At 40.6% G+C, this 16,448-nt stretch overlaps 1 protein-coding gene across 1 annotated transcript; it reads left to right on the top strand.

Annotated features, from left to right (window-relative positions):
• The first annotated feature begins 4,348 nt into the window (after nucleotides 1-4,348).
• Nucleotides 4,349-14,573, top strand: plvapb (plasmalemma vesicle associated protein b). Its single transcript, XM_034700069.1, has 9 exons — nucleotides 4,349-4,800; nucleotides 5,055-5,243; nucleotides 7,304-7,397; nucleotides 7,641-7,842; nucleotides 7,935-8,154; nucleotides 11,465-11,614; nucleotides 11,730-11,861; nucleotides 12,346-12,444; nucleotides 14,257-14,573. Exons 1-9 carry the CDS (start codon nucleotides 4,597-4,599, stop codon nucleotides 14,263-14,265), a joined length of 1,299 nt encoding a protein of 432 aa, XP_034555960.1. The 5' UTR covers nucleotides 4,349-4,596; the 3' UTR covers nucleotides 14,266-14,573.
• The last annotated feature ends 1,875 nt before the right edge of the window (nucleotides 14,574-16,448 follow it).

Raw genomic sequence — 16,448 nt, 5'->3', positions numbered from 1 at the left:
GCTTCAAACTTTCCATTTTGATAAAGCTTATAGTTAGAGCTGGATCAGGCTTAGACTGCCACACTGGGATCCTATCTTTCCCTCTCTTTGTCCCATTAAAGTCACTAACCATAGACCTTTCTGGAGTCCCTGAGCTCCCTTGTCTCGTAGGTTCCTCTGGATCTCTGCTGCTGTGGACGTGCCAGACTCTAGCTGCTACAACTACAACTATCCACCCCTCTCTCTTCTTCTCCCTCTATCCCTCTCTCCAACACGGTCTCAGCAGATGTGTGTCTAACATGAGTCTGGTCCTGCTGGAGGTTTCTGCCTGTTAAAGGAAGTTTGTCCTTGCCACTGTAACTTGCTAAATGCTGCAAAGTGCTCTGCTCATGGTGGATTAAGATGAGATCAGACTGAGTCCTGTCTGTAAGATGGGACTGGATCTGATCCTGTCTTGATGTTGGGTCTTTGTTAATAATAGAACATAGAGTACGGTCTAGACCTGCTCTGTTGGGAAAGAGTCTTCAGATAACATTTGTGAGAATTGGTGCTTTATAAATAAAGATTGATTGATTGCCTGTGATACATTATGAAGCTGTTATCTCAGCTGCTGGTGAAACTCTTATCTGTGTCCTCTTATATTCCTCCAGTCTTAAAGATATGTTTCCCTCTCACTCTGAAGTGTCCGCTCAGTTATCTTAAGAGGTGTTTTTATCTCCATCTTCGACCGGTTGTTTTCCTGTTTTGTTCAGAGGTTTATCCGACGTCTGTCAGGCCTCCTGATAGTCTCTCACTTTCTGTCACTCCAGCATACCTTCATAAATTAGGTTTTTTTCCTGCGAGGACAGGTTGTCATGAGACAATAGGACGGGGGGGTGGCAGGAAAACCCCAGGCTCTGAGGACCTTTCCCCTTTCGCACACTTCCCCCTAAAGAGCCGACTGTTCCTCACGTCATCACCACAGATAACAACGTGAGTGCTGGGGGGGGGCCGTGTGTCTGTACTGCAGGGAGACTTTGTTATTCCCTCATCCCTGAAGAATGACAGCTCCCTATTGTTTTCATTCTTTCACTCCTCCACTGCCATGACTCCTTTCCGTGCTTGCTTGGAACAGGATGTGGTGGAATTATTTTTTTTGGTTTTTAGTCAGTATTTTGTGCGTTTACTCCTCACATGGTTCACATTGTTCATCAGATGCCGGGGGAATATGATTCTGTGACAATCTGTGACAGCTATTTTTAAAAGTGGCACTAACTGGTGATCTTTCCTCGATCACGTGCTGACAGAAGAGATGGAAAAACACTGAACACTTCTGAGCACTTGTTCATTACGACATCCAACTTCAGCTGCGTGACGGTGGCTTTGTAACCACATTCATCCAACTTTTATTTTAGAATCTGATTTGTCTGGAAAAAGATTTTTCTAGCAATAACATGAAAAGCTCTATAAGATTCTCAGAGTTCAGTTTTCAGTGTTTGAGAATAAGTCCCAAAGGTCATCGCATCCACAGCTTTGGAAACACCTAACATGACAAGCTCCCTAAGAACTACATATTCTAACAACAAAGTCTGAGCCTCAAGTGCAGATTCTCTCATTTACGACGAATATTGGGGATCAGTAGCAAGAGAAAGTCCTGCAAACAGAGGTAAACAAATCATCTTTGTTTGCAAAGAGGCTCAAGGAAAAAGAGTAACGTAAAAAATATAAATGTTTGCTTTTCATCTTATCAATACAGTCACAAATCACACAGCTGGAGCAACAGATCTCTTTAAATTGACATTAACTGAGAGGGAAAAAAAGGAGACCCACCCGCCATCCTGCCAAAACCAAGAGACTCCATTGTGTTCATTTTTAAAGAGCGTATACTGAGATTACAACAGATTCCCGACTAAACAAAAGCTGTACATCAAAATCTTGGATACCAAGACTATCAAAAAGACACAGAGAGGTCGCACAAAGAACTCTGCACATGCTTTTTTAATTAAACTAATCCCAGTGAGGTATCCAGTGCCCTAAATGTTCAAACTAAACCCCCCAAAAAGTCTATCTGCAAGTAAGTCCACCTTGGATTACAACTCCCATCACAACAACTATAGAAGCAAGTGCATTTATAATCATAAATGTGTGTGTGACAGACAGGTGTGTACAGAGTGTGAGAGGATCTCTAAATAAATAAACTGCTCTACACACCATCCAAAAAACAATGTGGTTACTACAAAGACTCAGCTGGACTGACTCACTTTTTCAGAAGCAAACAGCTGCTCTGAACTTTATAGTCAATATTTTATAATCAAGGCTGAAAAAATGTCTCAGATTGTGCCAAACCCTCTAACACTGATACTTAATGTAAGAGGCTCTATAATCTTAAAGTAATATCAACTTTAAAATACATCAAGTGGAGTTTTCCTGTGAGCCTGAGTCTGCACTCAGCTGTTACATAAGCCTGACTCCTTGTAGGTTTCTTCAAACGTCAGCATCCGTACAGACTGCTAAACATGTGAATCCATCATAAACTGACATGCATGTTACAGTACAGAACTATTCCAGGAGATACCAAACCAACCGCCATCTTTAGAGTTTCAACAGACTTTAAAGATGATATCTTATCCTTACCCTTTTTAAATGTATTTATTTTAACTATATTATTAATATTAATTTGGCGCTTTCACTTATTTTAATTACACATCTTTTAGTGATGTTGGTGTGCATAAGTCTCTATTTTAAAACCAATTTTTGTTTTTCAAAGGTGACATATCACGCTTTTTTCATCAATATATATTGGTCTAAGAGGTCCCCAAAACATGTCTTTAAAGTTTATGCTCAAAAAAACACTTTGAAATCACATTTTGGTCTGCCTGAAAAACCCTCTTCTTCAGTCCTCCTCAGAACACTCTGTTTTCTCTCTGACCACGCCCCCTCAGGAAGTGGATGTGCCTTGGCTGTCCAGCACGTTGATCTAATGTTTACATGTTGGCTGAATATACACGGCTGCTCACAGATCACGTTACTTCAACCCTCTGAATCTGATCCAGAATCTGATCCTGACGGAGAGGCGCCTGCAGCAGGACCTTTCTGAACGATTGGTCACAGATTTAGTGTTTCTTGTTGTTTTATTTGTCAGTATGTAGACGTGTGTCTTGGTACACAGCTACGAACATGTAGCTATGTGGCTATGCTAACTAGCGCTAGCACTTATCCATGATAAATAAAAATCATCCACTAGATCTTCAAATCTGCAGACGTGGGGAGTAAAACCGACCTTTGTGTTTATTAAGACAGCCTACAACTAGCATGCCTCCCTCTTAAGCTCCTTGTTAGCACACATGTGTGCAGGTAATGAAAAACGGAGGGGGGATTCAGTATTATCTTATACAGTCTATGGGCTGAACAAGCTCCGAGCTCTTACTCCGTGACAGACCGGATATTGTTGTTACGTAACAAAAACACGGAAGTCTGAAACGGCTCGTTTCACACACATTTACAGAAAGGTGGAGAAATCAGAACAGGGGCAGAATGGATTTTTTTCATTCTCTGGGGGGTTTGTAGACATGCCAGGGAAACATATTTCAGGTTGAGAACTATTAAAAAGTCAATTTTGCATGATATGTCACCTTTAATATGTCTTGCCTTTATTTTATTTCTGCTTCTTTCTTGTTTTCAGTCGCTGTAAAGCACTTTGGGTTGCATTTTATTTGTACGAAAGGTGCTCTATAAATAAAGCTTGATTGATTTATTGATCTATCCCCTCTTTTGCAGAGTTTAAGACTTTAATGTCTGACCACTGTGTCTATCTGTTTTTATTAATCTATAGTTTTGTGAATGATTGTGTGTGTTCGTTGTGATCTCAGGGACATTGGAAATGAGAGACATCTTTTGAGAATAAATAAAGGTTTTAATTGAATTTCAGCCAAAATGCCAAACACAAAAATCCTGCAGTAGTTGTATTCATGAGTCTAGACTAAGTGTTAGTAATACTGGTTCAATCCACCGATCTCTACTAATGTCTATGTCAATCAGAAATGAACTCTTCAGTAAATATGAGATGTAATTTGCTTGTTAGTTAAACTTTTAGTGTGAAAATATTTGCATAATCGGTTAACTTGTTATTGAAGTGATGCGTGTAGCTTTAAGAACAACATGTCAGATTAAATTATCATTCAGAGCAGTGTGCCTGCAGTTAAACTTTAAACGTTAATCTTCCTAATCTCTGTCCCAAAGGAGAAAAGTTCTGCCGGCTGGTGCAGCTGGTGGCTTTAACTGTGACAGAGGTCGTGGAGGGAGGAGAGGGGAGGAGGGGGGTGAGGGCAGGGCCAGGATGGAGTGGAAGTGTGCCTCCAGCAGCATTTATAAACATGGCCCCTCCACACACCTAGGGGTCATTGTTTACATCCATCCATACGTGCCATTGCTGCCTGTCAGTGTGTGAAACAAACATCTCGGCGCTGCTTTTCCTCCACCTTCTGCCTGAGAGCATTCACCCCGAGGCTGCAGCACCTGATCCACACACAGAGAAGAGATCACTCTAGAGAGGGGAGAACCTGGTGGATTTTTAACAGTGAAATCAATTTCTGCTTAGATCCTTCAAAACCAACCGCCACCATTTCACCTCCAACAGCCATGTACAGCTCCAGCTACTCCCGGGCCAAGTTCGGCCTGGAGGCGAGGGAGTCGCTGCACAAGCCCAGAGGGAAGAGCTGCGGCTACTACCTGAGGATCATCTTCTTCTTCTCCTCCCTCATCCAGTCCCTCATCATCGTCAGCCTGGTGCTCTTCCTCATCTACGGACAGCCAGAGAAGACAGCAGAGGAGAGGAGGGTCAAGGTCAGTCACTTCTACCAAATAACCTCCTTTTATTTGCTCTGATTTTGAACTTTTAGTAGTTAGACACATTTTAATTGAAGGTGCATCAAAGAGTCTTAATAAGGTTTAAAGAAAGTTGAACAGCATTCATCTTCAGCTGCCTGTTGTGATTCCTAAATAAGATCTGGAATAATTCAATCATCCTTATACCTGAAGCATGAAGTCCTCATGTTCACAGACGGTGATGCTGAGAGATGTGTCTTTTTGTCTTTAAGGAGCTGGATCTGAACTTAAACAAGCTGACTGAGGACAACATGCAGCTGAGGAAGGAGAAAGCCGATCTGGGAGCTCAGCTGACAGCTCAGCTGACAGCCTGCACGACAGAGAAAACCGCTCTGGAGGCAGAGCTGACCAAGCTGAAGATTGACTACAACAACACAGAGCGCACGCTGAAGGACAAAGTAGTGAGTACAAGCCCTGATGAGTCTGATAAGATGAGCTGTGGAGCTGTTTAATGGGTCTAACCTGCCTTTAAAATGATCCTCACTACACAAAGTTCGTTTACGGTGTACATGATTATTTTATGATGATTATTTCCTTTCACATTGTTCTGGTTTTCCTATTGGACACGGGAAGAATTAAGATCCTCAGCATGAGTTCAATCACCAACACCCAGTCGTTAGAATTTTCCTGTATGAAAAAAATCCTGCACTAAAGTGGAAGTCTGAAAGTATCATTAAAATATACTTCTCTTGCTATTGCACCAAAATATGTTACTGATTTATTATAAGGGCTATTTTTATGTGAGGCTGAAACGGATGACTGTTTTAATCTTGTGATTTAAACACTTATTTTTCCAACTTATGGGCCGACTTAAAATAAAAAAAATCTCCACATAAGCTAAATAATTTTCAAACTCAGAATCGAATCAGCTTTCACAACTTAACACTGGCCAAATCAAATTAAATGTGGACCTGTAGATACATTTAGTTAACAGTAAATGAGCACAAACACAAGACAAGAAATAATACCATCTATCCCATATGATTGAACCCATCTGTTATGTAATTGCATGTAAGCAGGGGCGTCGTAATGGGGGGGAAAGTGGGACTGACTACCTAGGGCCCAAGTGGGGAGGGGGGCCCTTAATGGGCCTGAAATAAAATGTGTTTTATACTAGGCTTTTCTTTTATTTTGTTATAACTGCATTAAGATAACTAAAATTGTCTGAATAAATAAACAAACATTCAGAATTCCTTTCTGGAATTTCTTTCCAGCTCCGTGAGATGCGGGTCTCATGCCTAAAGTGGGGAATTGTCATATTTTCATAGCATCTGGGGGCGCTGGTGGCCTAGCGGTCTAAGCGCCCCACGAATAGAGGCTAAAGTCCTCGTCGCAGGGGTCACTGGTTCGACTCCCTGCTGGTTGACCATTCACTGCATGTCTTCCCCCTCTCTCTACTCCCCACATTTCCTGTCTCTCTTCTGCTGTCTGTCATTAAAGGCAAACAAACCCCCCCAAAAAAATTGTATATATATATATATATATTTTTTTTTTTTTCAAAGCATCAGGTGTGGCTGAATCTGATTGAAAGTAAACTGTAGGTTTTTAGAGTTTTATTTGACTTCATGAGGTTAGATTATACCAAATAATGCCCCCTTGTTGTTATGCAACAAGTCACTTGGCTTCAAATAATCTTGTTTAAAGAGGGGGACAGTCTGAAGGTCAATATTGTGCAGCTTAGATTTGGGTCAGTTAACCAGGATAGTTTTAAGCATATATTTTTGTATAATGCAAATAAACCAGTATTATAGCAGCAATGTTATATTTTGTAGGGCTGGCTGTGGTGATGGGGTCCACTGAGATATCTCTTCAGGGGACCCAGAATACCTGGCGACGCCCCTGCGTGTAAGGGATAATGTATGGTGAGCAGGCAGTTATGGGAAATAGAACTACCTGCTAACCACACATGATCCTGCTTATCATCCGGCTACTAATTTAAAATACAAACATGTTATCAAAAAAAAACAAAACATTGATTAATGATTATTTTATTGATTTAAAATGATTTATGTTTACAGTTTTAAAAAAGTAGTCCCAGTGATTCCACGGCAGTTAGTGTTCCAAGGCTGATGTCACCTCTTGCTGGAACTCTTTTCTGTGGATTGATTTGACATGACGTGTGATCAGTTTGCCTCAGGTGTTGCTCGTGTTAGTGAACGTTAATAAGCGTCATCAAGGGGTTTCGACCAATCAGAATCAAGCATCTTACACAAGCGGAAGTTCAGTAAGACAGCTGGGTAATAATAATGTTTAATGTCAAATACTGGCTTGTACATATAAGTGTAATATGTCATGTTTAATCATGCACAAAGAGAGCAAAGTTACTGGGGTTAGTTTATCTGTATGTGGACACATATCTGACCAATAAAGCTGATTCTGATTCAAATATATCAAATTGTAAATCACAAATCATTAGTTGTAAATCATTAACAATCCTGTAAAATAAACCTTTCTATTTCAGGCCAGCTGCGAGAGAATGAGTGCAACAACAATCAAAATGATTAACCTACGCCCGAGCCCTCCCGTCCAGCCCCCCATCATGGTCACCTCCAGTGGTATGTTCTCCAACACTGTTTGATACTCTTTGAATAATGCTTATGATGAACATCCACTGAATCAGAAACTTTGCCCTGGCTGTAATTAATGTAAACATGAAAATATGTGAAGTATGGTGAAGTTAAAATAAGACATGTGTGTTGCATTAGAAGTTTCATCTTGCAGGAGTAAGAGCACTGTTTCCTTTAAAACATCCTGTATGCTGAATGTGAGGTCTAAGTCTTTGTCACTGAACTCCTCAGGTGAGGTGAAGACTCTGCAGAGCCTCAACGCGCAGCAGAAAGCCATGATAGATCTCATTCAGGCTAATTTCACTCAGACTGTTCAGTACCTGGCCAATGATAGAGACAACGCCCTGAAAGATCGAGACACCTACCACCAAGACGTCATCGTCCTGCGCCGGGACAACACAATGCTGAACGAGCAGCTCACCGCCTACACCAGGTAACCCGCCTGGTTCTCTTTCTCTCTCTGTGAGTGTGACTCAACGCACCAAAGTGAAACAAATTCAACTTTGATTTTGTGTTTTTAAACAGAAAGTGCAAAGAGGACTTCGCTAACTCTCTGGACGGGATCCAGTCAGTAACCAGGGACTTCCTGAACAGGATCAATAACCTGTTCCCCAACCAGATGACCTTTCACCTCACCTGTGACAGCCAGAACGAGCAGATGGAGAAGATCAGAAGCAGCTGCACCAACCTGTCCAGAGACGTGGAGAACAAGTTCCAGCTGTATTTGGACAAAGTGGGCAACAAGGTACGTGCAGCATGTTCTATGAATCCTGGATTAGATGTAGGTCTTTAAATGACAGGGTGAGGAATTTTGTTCACACACCAGAGAGAGATAACGCAGTGACATGACTTCTACACTTGCATCCACTAATGCAAACTTATTGAAACTGATCTAAATATTCAAGTAAAAGAACTCAAGTGTTTTCACCAAATTGCACTTGAAGTAGTAAAGTTGTAGGACTTGGTTTTGCAGAACAATGGCAGCATTTCCATCTCGTTCTTTATAAAGATCAAGAGATACAGGAAAATAATCAGCTGCAGCATCTCATTTAAAACTTAACATTTTTCCTTGTTGTTATATCTTATATTTTACTTTTGTTCAGTGCCTTTGAGTTCCTGAAAAGCACTTTATAAAACAAATGTATTATTATTATTATTATTATTATAAAGTTATATTCAAGATTCAAGAAAGCTTCATTGCCAAGTGAGCTCACACACACACACAAGGAATTTGACGTGGTGATTGGAACACTGGTGCTTAACAACAAGACAGTAAGGACAATAAACATATAAACCTAAACACAAATCCAAAAATTCTAAATAAAAATAAAAATACTATCTGTACAAAGAAAGGTATAGAAGTATTTTTAAAGACATGAAGTAAGTTAAATTAGCCTAAGCCAGAGTGCACATGTAGTAGATGAGTACCAAGGAGCTCCACACTGAGTTCGCCATCTGCGGCGCCATCTTGGATTGGAATATATATTATACTATTTGATGAGTTAAGAGAACATCTTTACTCACAGTTCATAGATCTCTGAAACACGAGAAGAGGACCAAACCAGATGATATTTTGTTTGCTGGGACACATGCCAAAATTGTGATTATGAAACATACTCAGATGAATACTGATGCCTCTTTATGACCTATGAAAGCAAAAAAGACATCAGTAAATGTATTACTAATGCCTGAAACGACTGCAGTGGAAAGCCTGGTCAAACTTGTGCACAAGATTTAATCCTTATGATATAGACCCTCAAAATAATGCAGTCAAAGTCCATCATTGTTCATCACATGTTTCTTGTTTTCAGTGCATGTACTCCCTTGTTCCCAGCCCTCTTTAACGTTTCCCTCAAAGCTGTTGAAATATGGATGAAATCTATAAGGAGTCTATATGAAATACGGAGAACAATTTGAACGGGAAACTGTTCTCTCGAGGGAGGAAGTCTATCCGCGAGTATCATTCGTGATTAATGGATTTAAAGAGACAGGCGACCTTTTAGGATGAACTCGGGGTGAAAGCAAGGTGTAGCTCTGCTGACACAGCAGCACTGTGCAGAACAACAAAACACATATCCTCACAGAGAACCTCTTCACTCTTTGGAGTAATATTTCATCTGGACACCACACTCATGGAGGGTCAGAAAGTGTCCTTTCTTCTTTTCTTTACTGCTGAGACGGACCCACCCGTGTTCTGTGTTCTGTATCAGTTGTTTTCATGCCGGTATAATCAACTTTTACAAACTCAATCAAAGTGTTATCTACTGCTTTGACAGATGAAAGTGGCTGCACTCATTGTTTTTATCTTTTTGACTCCCTCTACTTATAAGTACGCTATACAACCAAAACATGAGCCATAGCTAGAGCAGGGGTTCCCAAAGTGGGGGTCGGGACCATAGACTGAATAAATAATGGACGTAGTATCCGTAGATTGACGCTCCGAATCTGTTCCTGAGCGCTGTTTTGAAGCCAATCGTCGGCGGGAGCCATATTGGAAATGATATAGTCTATAGTCTAAAAATATGAGTCCAATTCGGAAGTGTTAAAAACTGCAGTTCATTGAGGCACCTCTTGAGTCTGGCTCAGGAAGTACTGGTAACCACATACACACCAATTCAAAAAAGACGATCTTTACAGCAGAAATAAACATGTTTACAGCCTGGTACAAAAAACGAGTGTAGTCTGGATAGCTCATTTCTTGATCGGCACACACTGTACGGGGGGTGAATTTTTTCATAACACAGTAAAATCAAAGATATTGAGATTACAAGTCTTCCAATGAGAGGCACAGCTGACTTGATTGACAGACGGGAACACTGTAGCTGTTGGCTAGGAGGCTCAAAGCCCGCCTCTTTACCTCAAAATCGCTCGACAGCAGCAATATGGCTGCCCCTGACGATTGGCCTCAAAACAGCGCTTCAGAAACAGATGGGTGACGTCACGGATACTACGTCCATTATTTATACAGTCTGGTTGAAATCAATAAGTGGTGCATTCACAGTCATCACTGTAGTCAGATTTTTCTTTTACCTTCTTGTAAGATGTTTCATCCTGGAGCGCCAGTTTGGCAAAGCAGGTAAAATCTGCTTTCCATGCACGGAAGCTATCGACATCATCACAGCGGTCACATGGGGTCAAAGGTTAAACTCCTTGCCATGACTCTTTGCCGGAAGTCAGATGTTAGCCTCACATCATCCACTGTTCCCCCAACATTTCAGCTCTTCAGAAAAAAGCAAATTATTTTAAGATTTATTGAATAAGTTGGATGTTTTCAGAGGGAAAGAAATCACCTTCTTATTTAACCAACGTGTTTTGTGTTGCCTTCAAAAGCTCTCAGAGCAACAGCTGAGAGGATATATGAGATGCAAGTAAATCAAAAACAGAACCGCTTCAACCTGATCAAATTTTTGTTTAATTGAAAAAACATCACATCTCTAATTTTCAGTTGTGTGTAAGGAGATTCTGTCCCCTCTGAATGTAAGCATGAAGTTTTCTTTGCCTCGTGCTCACAAGTTAAACTTTTTGAAACAGCAGAAATATTTGACTTCACATTACATTGTTCATGAATCTTTTAATTAAATTTCTTTATCTCAGACATTAGTCCAGCCCTGCAGACAGAGACTTGGACAGTTTTCTTAATGGTGGCTGTTACACAAGAGTATTCAAACTGCACAGTCAAATTGATGATCTGCTCCATATTTAAAACGTAATTAAGCGACATTAGCTTCACAGAGCCTCAACGCCTGATTTAGAGCAGCGTTAATCTATGGAGTCATTTTCCTCTGGGACACATTCACTGCTGATTTAAGTCCCGGGTCAGCTGTTCAGCTGGTTCACCATTGTGACACTGAGGAAGCTGTACATTAACAAACACTCACTGATTGATAGAATGAGACGCATAGTGGAGAAAAACAAGCGTGGTTATATAAAGACAGCATCTGGAAACATGTTTGTTACAGTCCTGTGTGACACAACCACAGCGGCACGTTAAAGTTCCTCCACAGTAACTCTGATGGGTCTATGAGTTGTGATAAAACATGATTCTCTTCTTCCAGGTGGCAGATATCCAGGCCCTGTCCAGTCGTCTGGAGGTAAAAACCTCTCACTTGACCTCTGACCTGCAGATGTGTGAACGCAGACGCAGTGAGATAGAAGTCGAGACGTCCAAACAGCTACTGCAGAAGCAAAAGACTCATGATGACACGGTAATTTATAACTGTGCATAGATGTATGTGAGTGTGGCTTTAATAAGATCCTGAATCAGACTGCAGGATACGAGAGGTTAGGCTGTAAATGATGTTTTGTTTCTGTTTCATTCAGATGGAGAAGTTATTGGTTGAGAAGAACAATCTGAGAGAACAGAAGAGACTGCAGGAGGAAGCTCTGGCCCTGAGAGTAAAAGAACTTCAGACCCTCCAGAGAATGCTCCCAAACGCTCCGTCCAACTTTAAGGTAAAAGAAAACCTGAAGTCCAACCTTTTGCTCCGCACAGACGTATGAAAGGAAATAATAAAAGGCTGTCTGAGCGAGTCAGGGGATTTGAAAAGTTAAGAAAAGAACCCTCAGGTCCGTTCTCTGAAGACCTCCAGGTTTACTGTCTTGTTTTCGTGTCTCTATAAGCACCCTCCACCTCTGTGCTGTTAAGTAAGATTTGCTGCATTTTCAGCAGTATAGAGGTACGGAGGTGCATTTGTGCTCAGCAGAAAAGAATCTGAGGGCAGCAGCAGCAGGAGCAGGAAGGATGGGCAGGAGAGATAACAACGGAAAACCTTTTACAAAGGGTCACGAGTTCACAAACAGAAAAAAATGTTCACAAATAAGCTCGGAGCTGTTACAGCACTCTGTCAGACAAAAAGACAACACCCAGAAGAATGCAGAAACTGTGGAATCTGTGTTTGACTTTGAATGATATTAAATAATCTGGCTTGTTTTCCAGCCCACTGTTCTGAAACCTGCCGGACTTCAGGCGGCACCAAAGCAGAACGGACCGACGTGGCCCTCTGTGGGAGCTCCAAGCATCAGCAAAACCCCAACGGTAAATTTCATACTGGGTAACATTCTAGATTATAAGAGCTGATGTGTTAGTGAGCGTTTTAGCTTCATCTGCAAAGTAAGTATTAAGAATAGTAATAAAAAAAGAGACACAGAAAGTTCTTTGTCTAAAACTGTGAATGCAAAATAACATCAGCAGAAATAAGCTTTAAAAAATGATCTCCAGATATGAATGATGACAGTTCACCCACCAACAACAGGTTCTTTTTTATTTCTTCTTTTAAAAATAACATAACATTTTTGAATAAACAAACAAACAATGGCCTTATAATTGGCATATCTGGTAGAATCAAATGTTGTTTGTCTTGTTTTATATTTATCTCTAAATCAAATAGACTCACAATAACAGTAAGAGTTTAATTCTTGAACAGGAGAGACTTTGTTTGTCACAATGAAATAAAAAAGGTATATTTATCTAAATGTATAAATATAGGTATCAGTATCAAAAATCTAATATGGTGCATCTCTATCTAAAACTGCTTGTCTCATATCTGTGAGTCTACAGACACTGATGTGTTGGGAGGGACAGTTAAAGCTCCTGTGAGGAGTTTTTGGCTGCTAATGGAACAGGCTGGAATTTATACTGTCGCCTCCTTTTGACCCCTTAAAGCAAATCAAACTATTTATAAGGAGTTAAATTACTTCCTTGTTGTTATTTTAATGTCTATAAATGCTGCTGCAGGGTCCGTGTCAGATAAGGAGATTAATAATAACTTGCAAAAACAACCATTCTTACATTTCCATGGCATAGATTCACCAAGAGTGCTAAGAATGGGCGGCTGTGGCTCAGTGGGTGGAGTCGGTCGTCTATCAATCGGAAGGTTGGCGGTTCGATCCCAGCTCCGGCAGTCACATGCCAAAGTGTCTTTGAGCAAGACACTGAACCCCGAATTGCTCCCTCTGTTGTTCAGAGGTGTGTGAATGTGAACAAATGAGATTAGCTAACACTGATGGTCCCTTACTGTAGCACCCTCTACCATCAGTGAGTGAATGGGTATGAATGGGTGAACATGACGAGTAGTGTAAAAGCGCTTTAAGTGGTTAGAAAGACTAGAAAAGCGCTATATAAGTACAAGTCCATTTACCATTTACCAAGAATGACTGATATAAGTCTCCAGGATGAGGTGTCTTTAATGAGAAAAGTGAAATAATAAAGGGAATAAGAGGTACTGCTTTGTCCACAGGGGGCGCCAAAATCAGTGCAAACAAAGTTTCTCACAGGAGCTTTAAAATAGCGTGGGAAAGACTGACGTCAATCTGATAAATACATCTGATAATTATTAAAGAATCGGCAGCTTTTTAATCTTTTGGTCATCAACAAAGGAAGTCAAAGTTGATGACAAAATGACCTGAATATATTCACGATGAAACGTAAAGGTGTAACCAGACTTGTTAAAGTTCATCCAGGGGGGAACATGAATGTTTGGTTACAAAAATGTTTCACCCACAACCACAACTTTACTGAAAAACTGAACTGCAGAGCTACAAGATTGTCAGGATATTTGTAAGGTTCATCCTCAGAGGACCATGAATATGTGTGCTCAGAAGTTGTGAGACATTTAAGGCGGGAGAAAACTATTGGAGCAACAGACTGACTTTGTTTCCCTGAAGCCAAGAAGCTAGCACGGCTAACGAAAATAAACTTTATACAATGTTTGTCTGTGTGTTTCATATTTCTTTGCTTATAAAATTCCTTCTGAAACTGAATCAACATTGATCCCAGTTAACAGATGAATGTGACCACCTTAATGCCGTCTTCATTTTAAATTATAACGATCAATGTTTTGTCTTCCAGGTGAGATGAGATGCAGTGTCTCAGAAACATCAGGAGGCTGCAGAGATGACCGATCACCTCAAAGGATCTTAAACGGACATGTACATATTCTCAACACACTTCAACACACCCTGTAAATATTCAGAGTCCACATTCATGTCATACTTAGTGTTGTTGGTCTTTGCATGCTTTGTTTAAGTTTGTGATTTCTATAAATATTTGTTGTGCAGTTTAATGTAAAAATACGACACTGGTGTAAATATTCTCTATTGTGTGTCACTCATGTGTGGCCGTTAAATCTTGTGTGTACTGTGAAAAATAAAACACATGTAACCAAAGACTGCCTCGCTGCTCCACTGCTTTGTCCTCAGCGTCTTGTCCGTCCGTCCAGTATTAAAAATACAATCAACAGTCAGACCGGATCTCTGGCAGCAGCTGCTCACTTGGCAGCTATAAACAGAAGGATCCTGAAATAGCTCCATTTATGTTTCCTTGTGATTCACACCTTTGAATGTCTGCTGCAGGCCGGATGTCAATACATTCACCCACCAAGACATAAACACGTCGTCACGTCTGCAGTAATTCACAGGCTCTTTGACCCCGTGTCAGAAATTAAAGACAGACATTCACCCCTGAATTTGACTGATTGTTTACCTCTTATGACTTCAGCTTGAGATATGAGCTGTGGTTTTTATTGTCTGTGATGATTACTGTCCAGTAGCTGTTATATTGACTATTCAAAACTTTACTACTTCCTTTTCCTTCCTCCTGTGAGCACATACAGTTCTGACGCTGGTAACAGACGCTGTTTTCTTACAACTATTTATAATTATAATAGATTCACATATGTTGAAGTACAAATGTACACATAAGAGATTGCGTAATCTCCTTTACAGAAACGTCATTAATATTATTGAAAACAATTATAGCACCCAACTGGAATACTGCTCATTGCTTCCTCATGTTTGTTGCTTTTAACGTCAATGAATCTGCAAATCATTCTCTCAAACAATCGATTCATTAATCTTTGAAATATATGAAATGTGACAAATTCCCAGTGCCAAGATGTCAAGTGCACATTGCCTTTCTTGTCCAGCCATGAGTCCAGAAATCTTGTGACACTGCTGCTTGAAAAACGACTGAACGGAGGAACTCATCAAATAGAAAGATGTATTTTCTTTTGAATAATTCATGATGTATTTACAAACTTATACAACTCTGCTTTATAAAGAAATGTTTTGTAAATTTTATAATTTGAAGACATTTAGTGGAAGTATTTCATTTGGGGAATTTTTATGAATAATAAGATGATTATATTTAGGTGATATTTTAAATCATTGTAAGCTAATTCTAAAGCTTGGATCTTTTTAAAATTCAAATGTCACATTTCTTTATTAAGAAAATTTGACATATGCATTTTGTTGGTCCATATTACACCTTGATAAATCAACCATCACCTGATAAATATGCAGAGTGTTATGAAGGTCTGCAGCCAGTGGCGGTTCTAGACCAATTTTACTGGGGGGGCCAGGCTGGGGCCAAGGGTGTTGTCAGAGGGACACATTCAACCCTGACAAAAGAGACTGAGAAGGGCGAGGACCGGCTGAGAACAAACTGGCAAAACATCAGTGCATCCCCATATACTAGACATATATACTACTGTGTACTAGATCAACATGCAGACTGACAGCAGCTGTTTGGCTGTTTACACTCAACATGCGTACCTTTGCGCTCTAAGGGACTGGAACCAAGTGCCACATGCATGTGTTCCGCCTGTAACATTGGCGCGATACCGAAGGTTTTTTTATTGTATAATATTATTTTGGTGTGGAGGGCGGGCCACAGGGGGGTCCAGGTTCAGTTTTACAGGGGCACTGGCCCCTGTTGGCCCCTCCCCAGAGCCGCCACTGTCTGCAGCAGCTTATTCGTTTTAAATCTTCACTGGATGAAGAAAGACCCACGCAGTCATTTAGACGTAACAAGCGTTTGAGATTCCTTCCATGTTGCGTCACAAACCACACGATGACTAACTCCCAGGCTCACTGTAGTGATGGATGTGAGTGTTACAGGTGAGGGAGTCTGCCTCCTGTCTGCAGGAAATCCTTTGTCTTACATGAAGTGTTTTCGATCCCACGTATGGACTCACACACACTCACACACACACACTCACACGTCCTGACTCTGAGTCAAACGGGTTCAGGGTGGAGCTGGTG

The sequence above is a fragment of the Notolabrus celidotus genome, chromosome 2 (genome assembly GCF_009762535.1).
Source record: "Notolabrus celidotus isolate fNotCel1 chromosome 2, fNotCel1.pri, whole genome shotgun sequence".
NCBI lineage: Eukaryota > Metazoa > Chordata > Actinopteri > Labriformes > Labridae > Notolabrus > Notolabrus celidotus.
This window is presented reverse-complemented; position numbering and strand designations above follow the sequence as displayed.

Bases quoted from the DNA above. Each gene is read 5' to 3' on its own strand.
- plvapb (XM_034700069.1), top strand. From the start codon at position 4,597: ATGTACAGCTCCAGCTACTCCCGGGCCAAGTTCGGCCTGGAGGCGAGG. The intron at 7,398-7,640 runs GTATGTTCTCCA...TGAACTCCTCAG, and splicing joins CATCATGGTCACCTCCAGTG to GTGAGGTGAAGACTCTGCAG. The intron at 11,615-11,729 runs GTAATTTATAAC...TGTTTCATTCAG, and splicing joins AAAAGACTCATGATGACACG to ATGGAGAAGTTATTGGTTGA.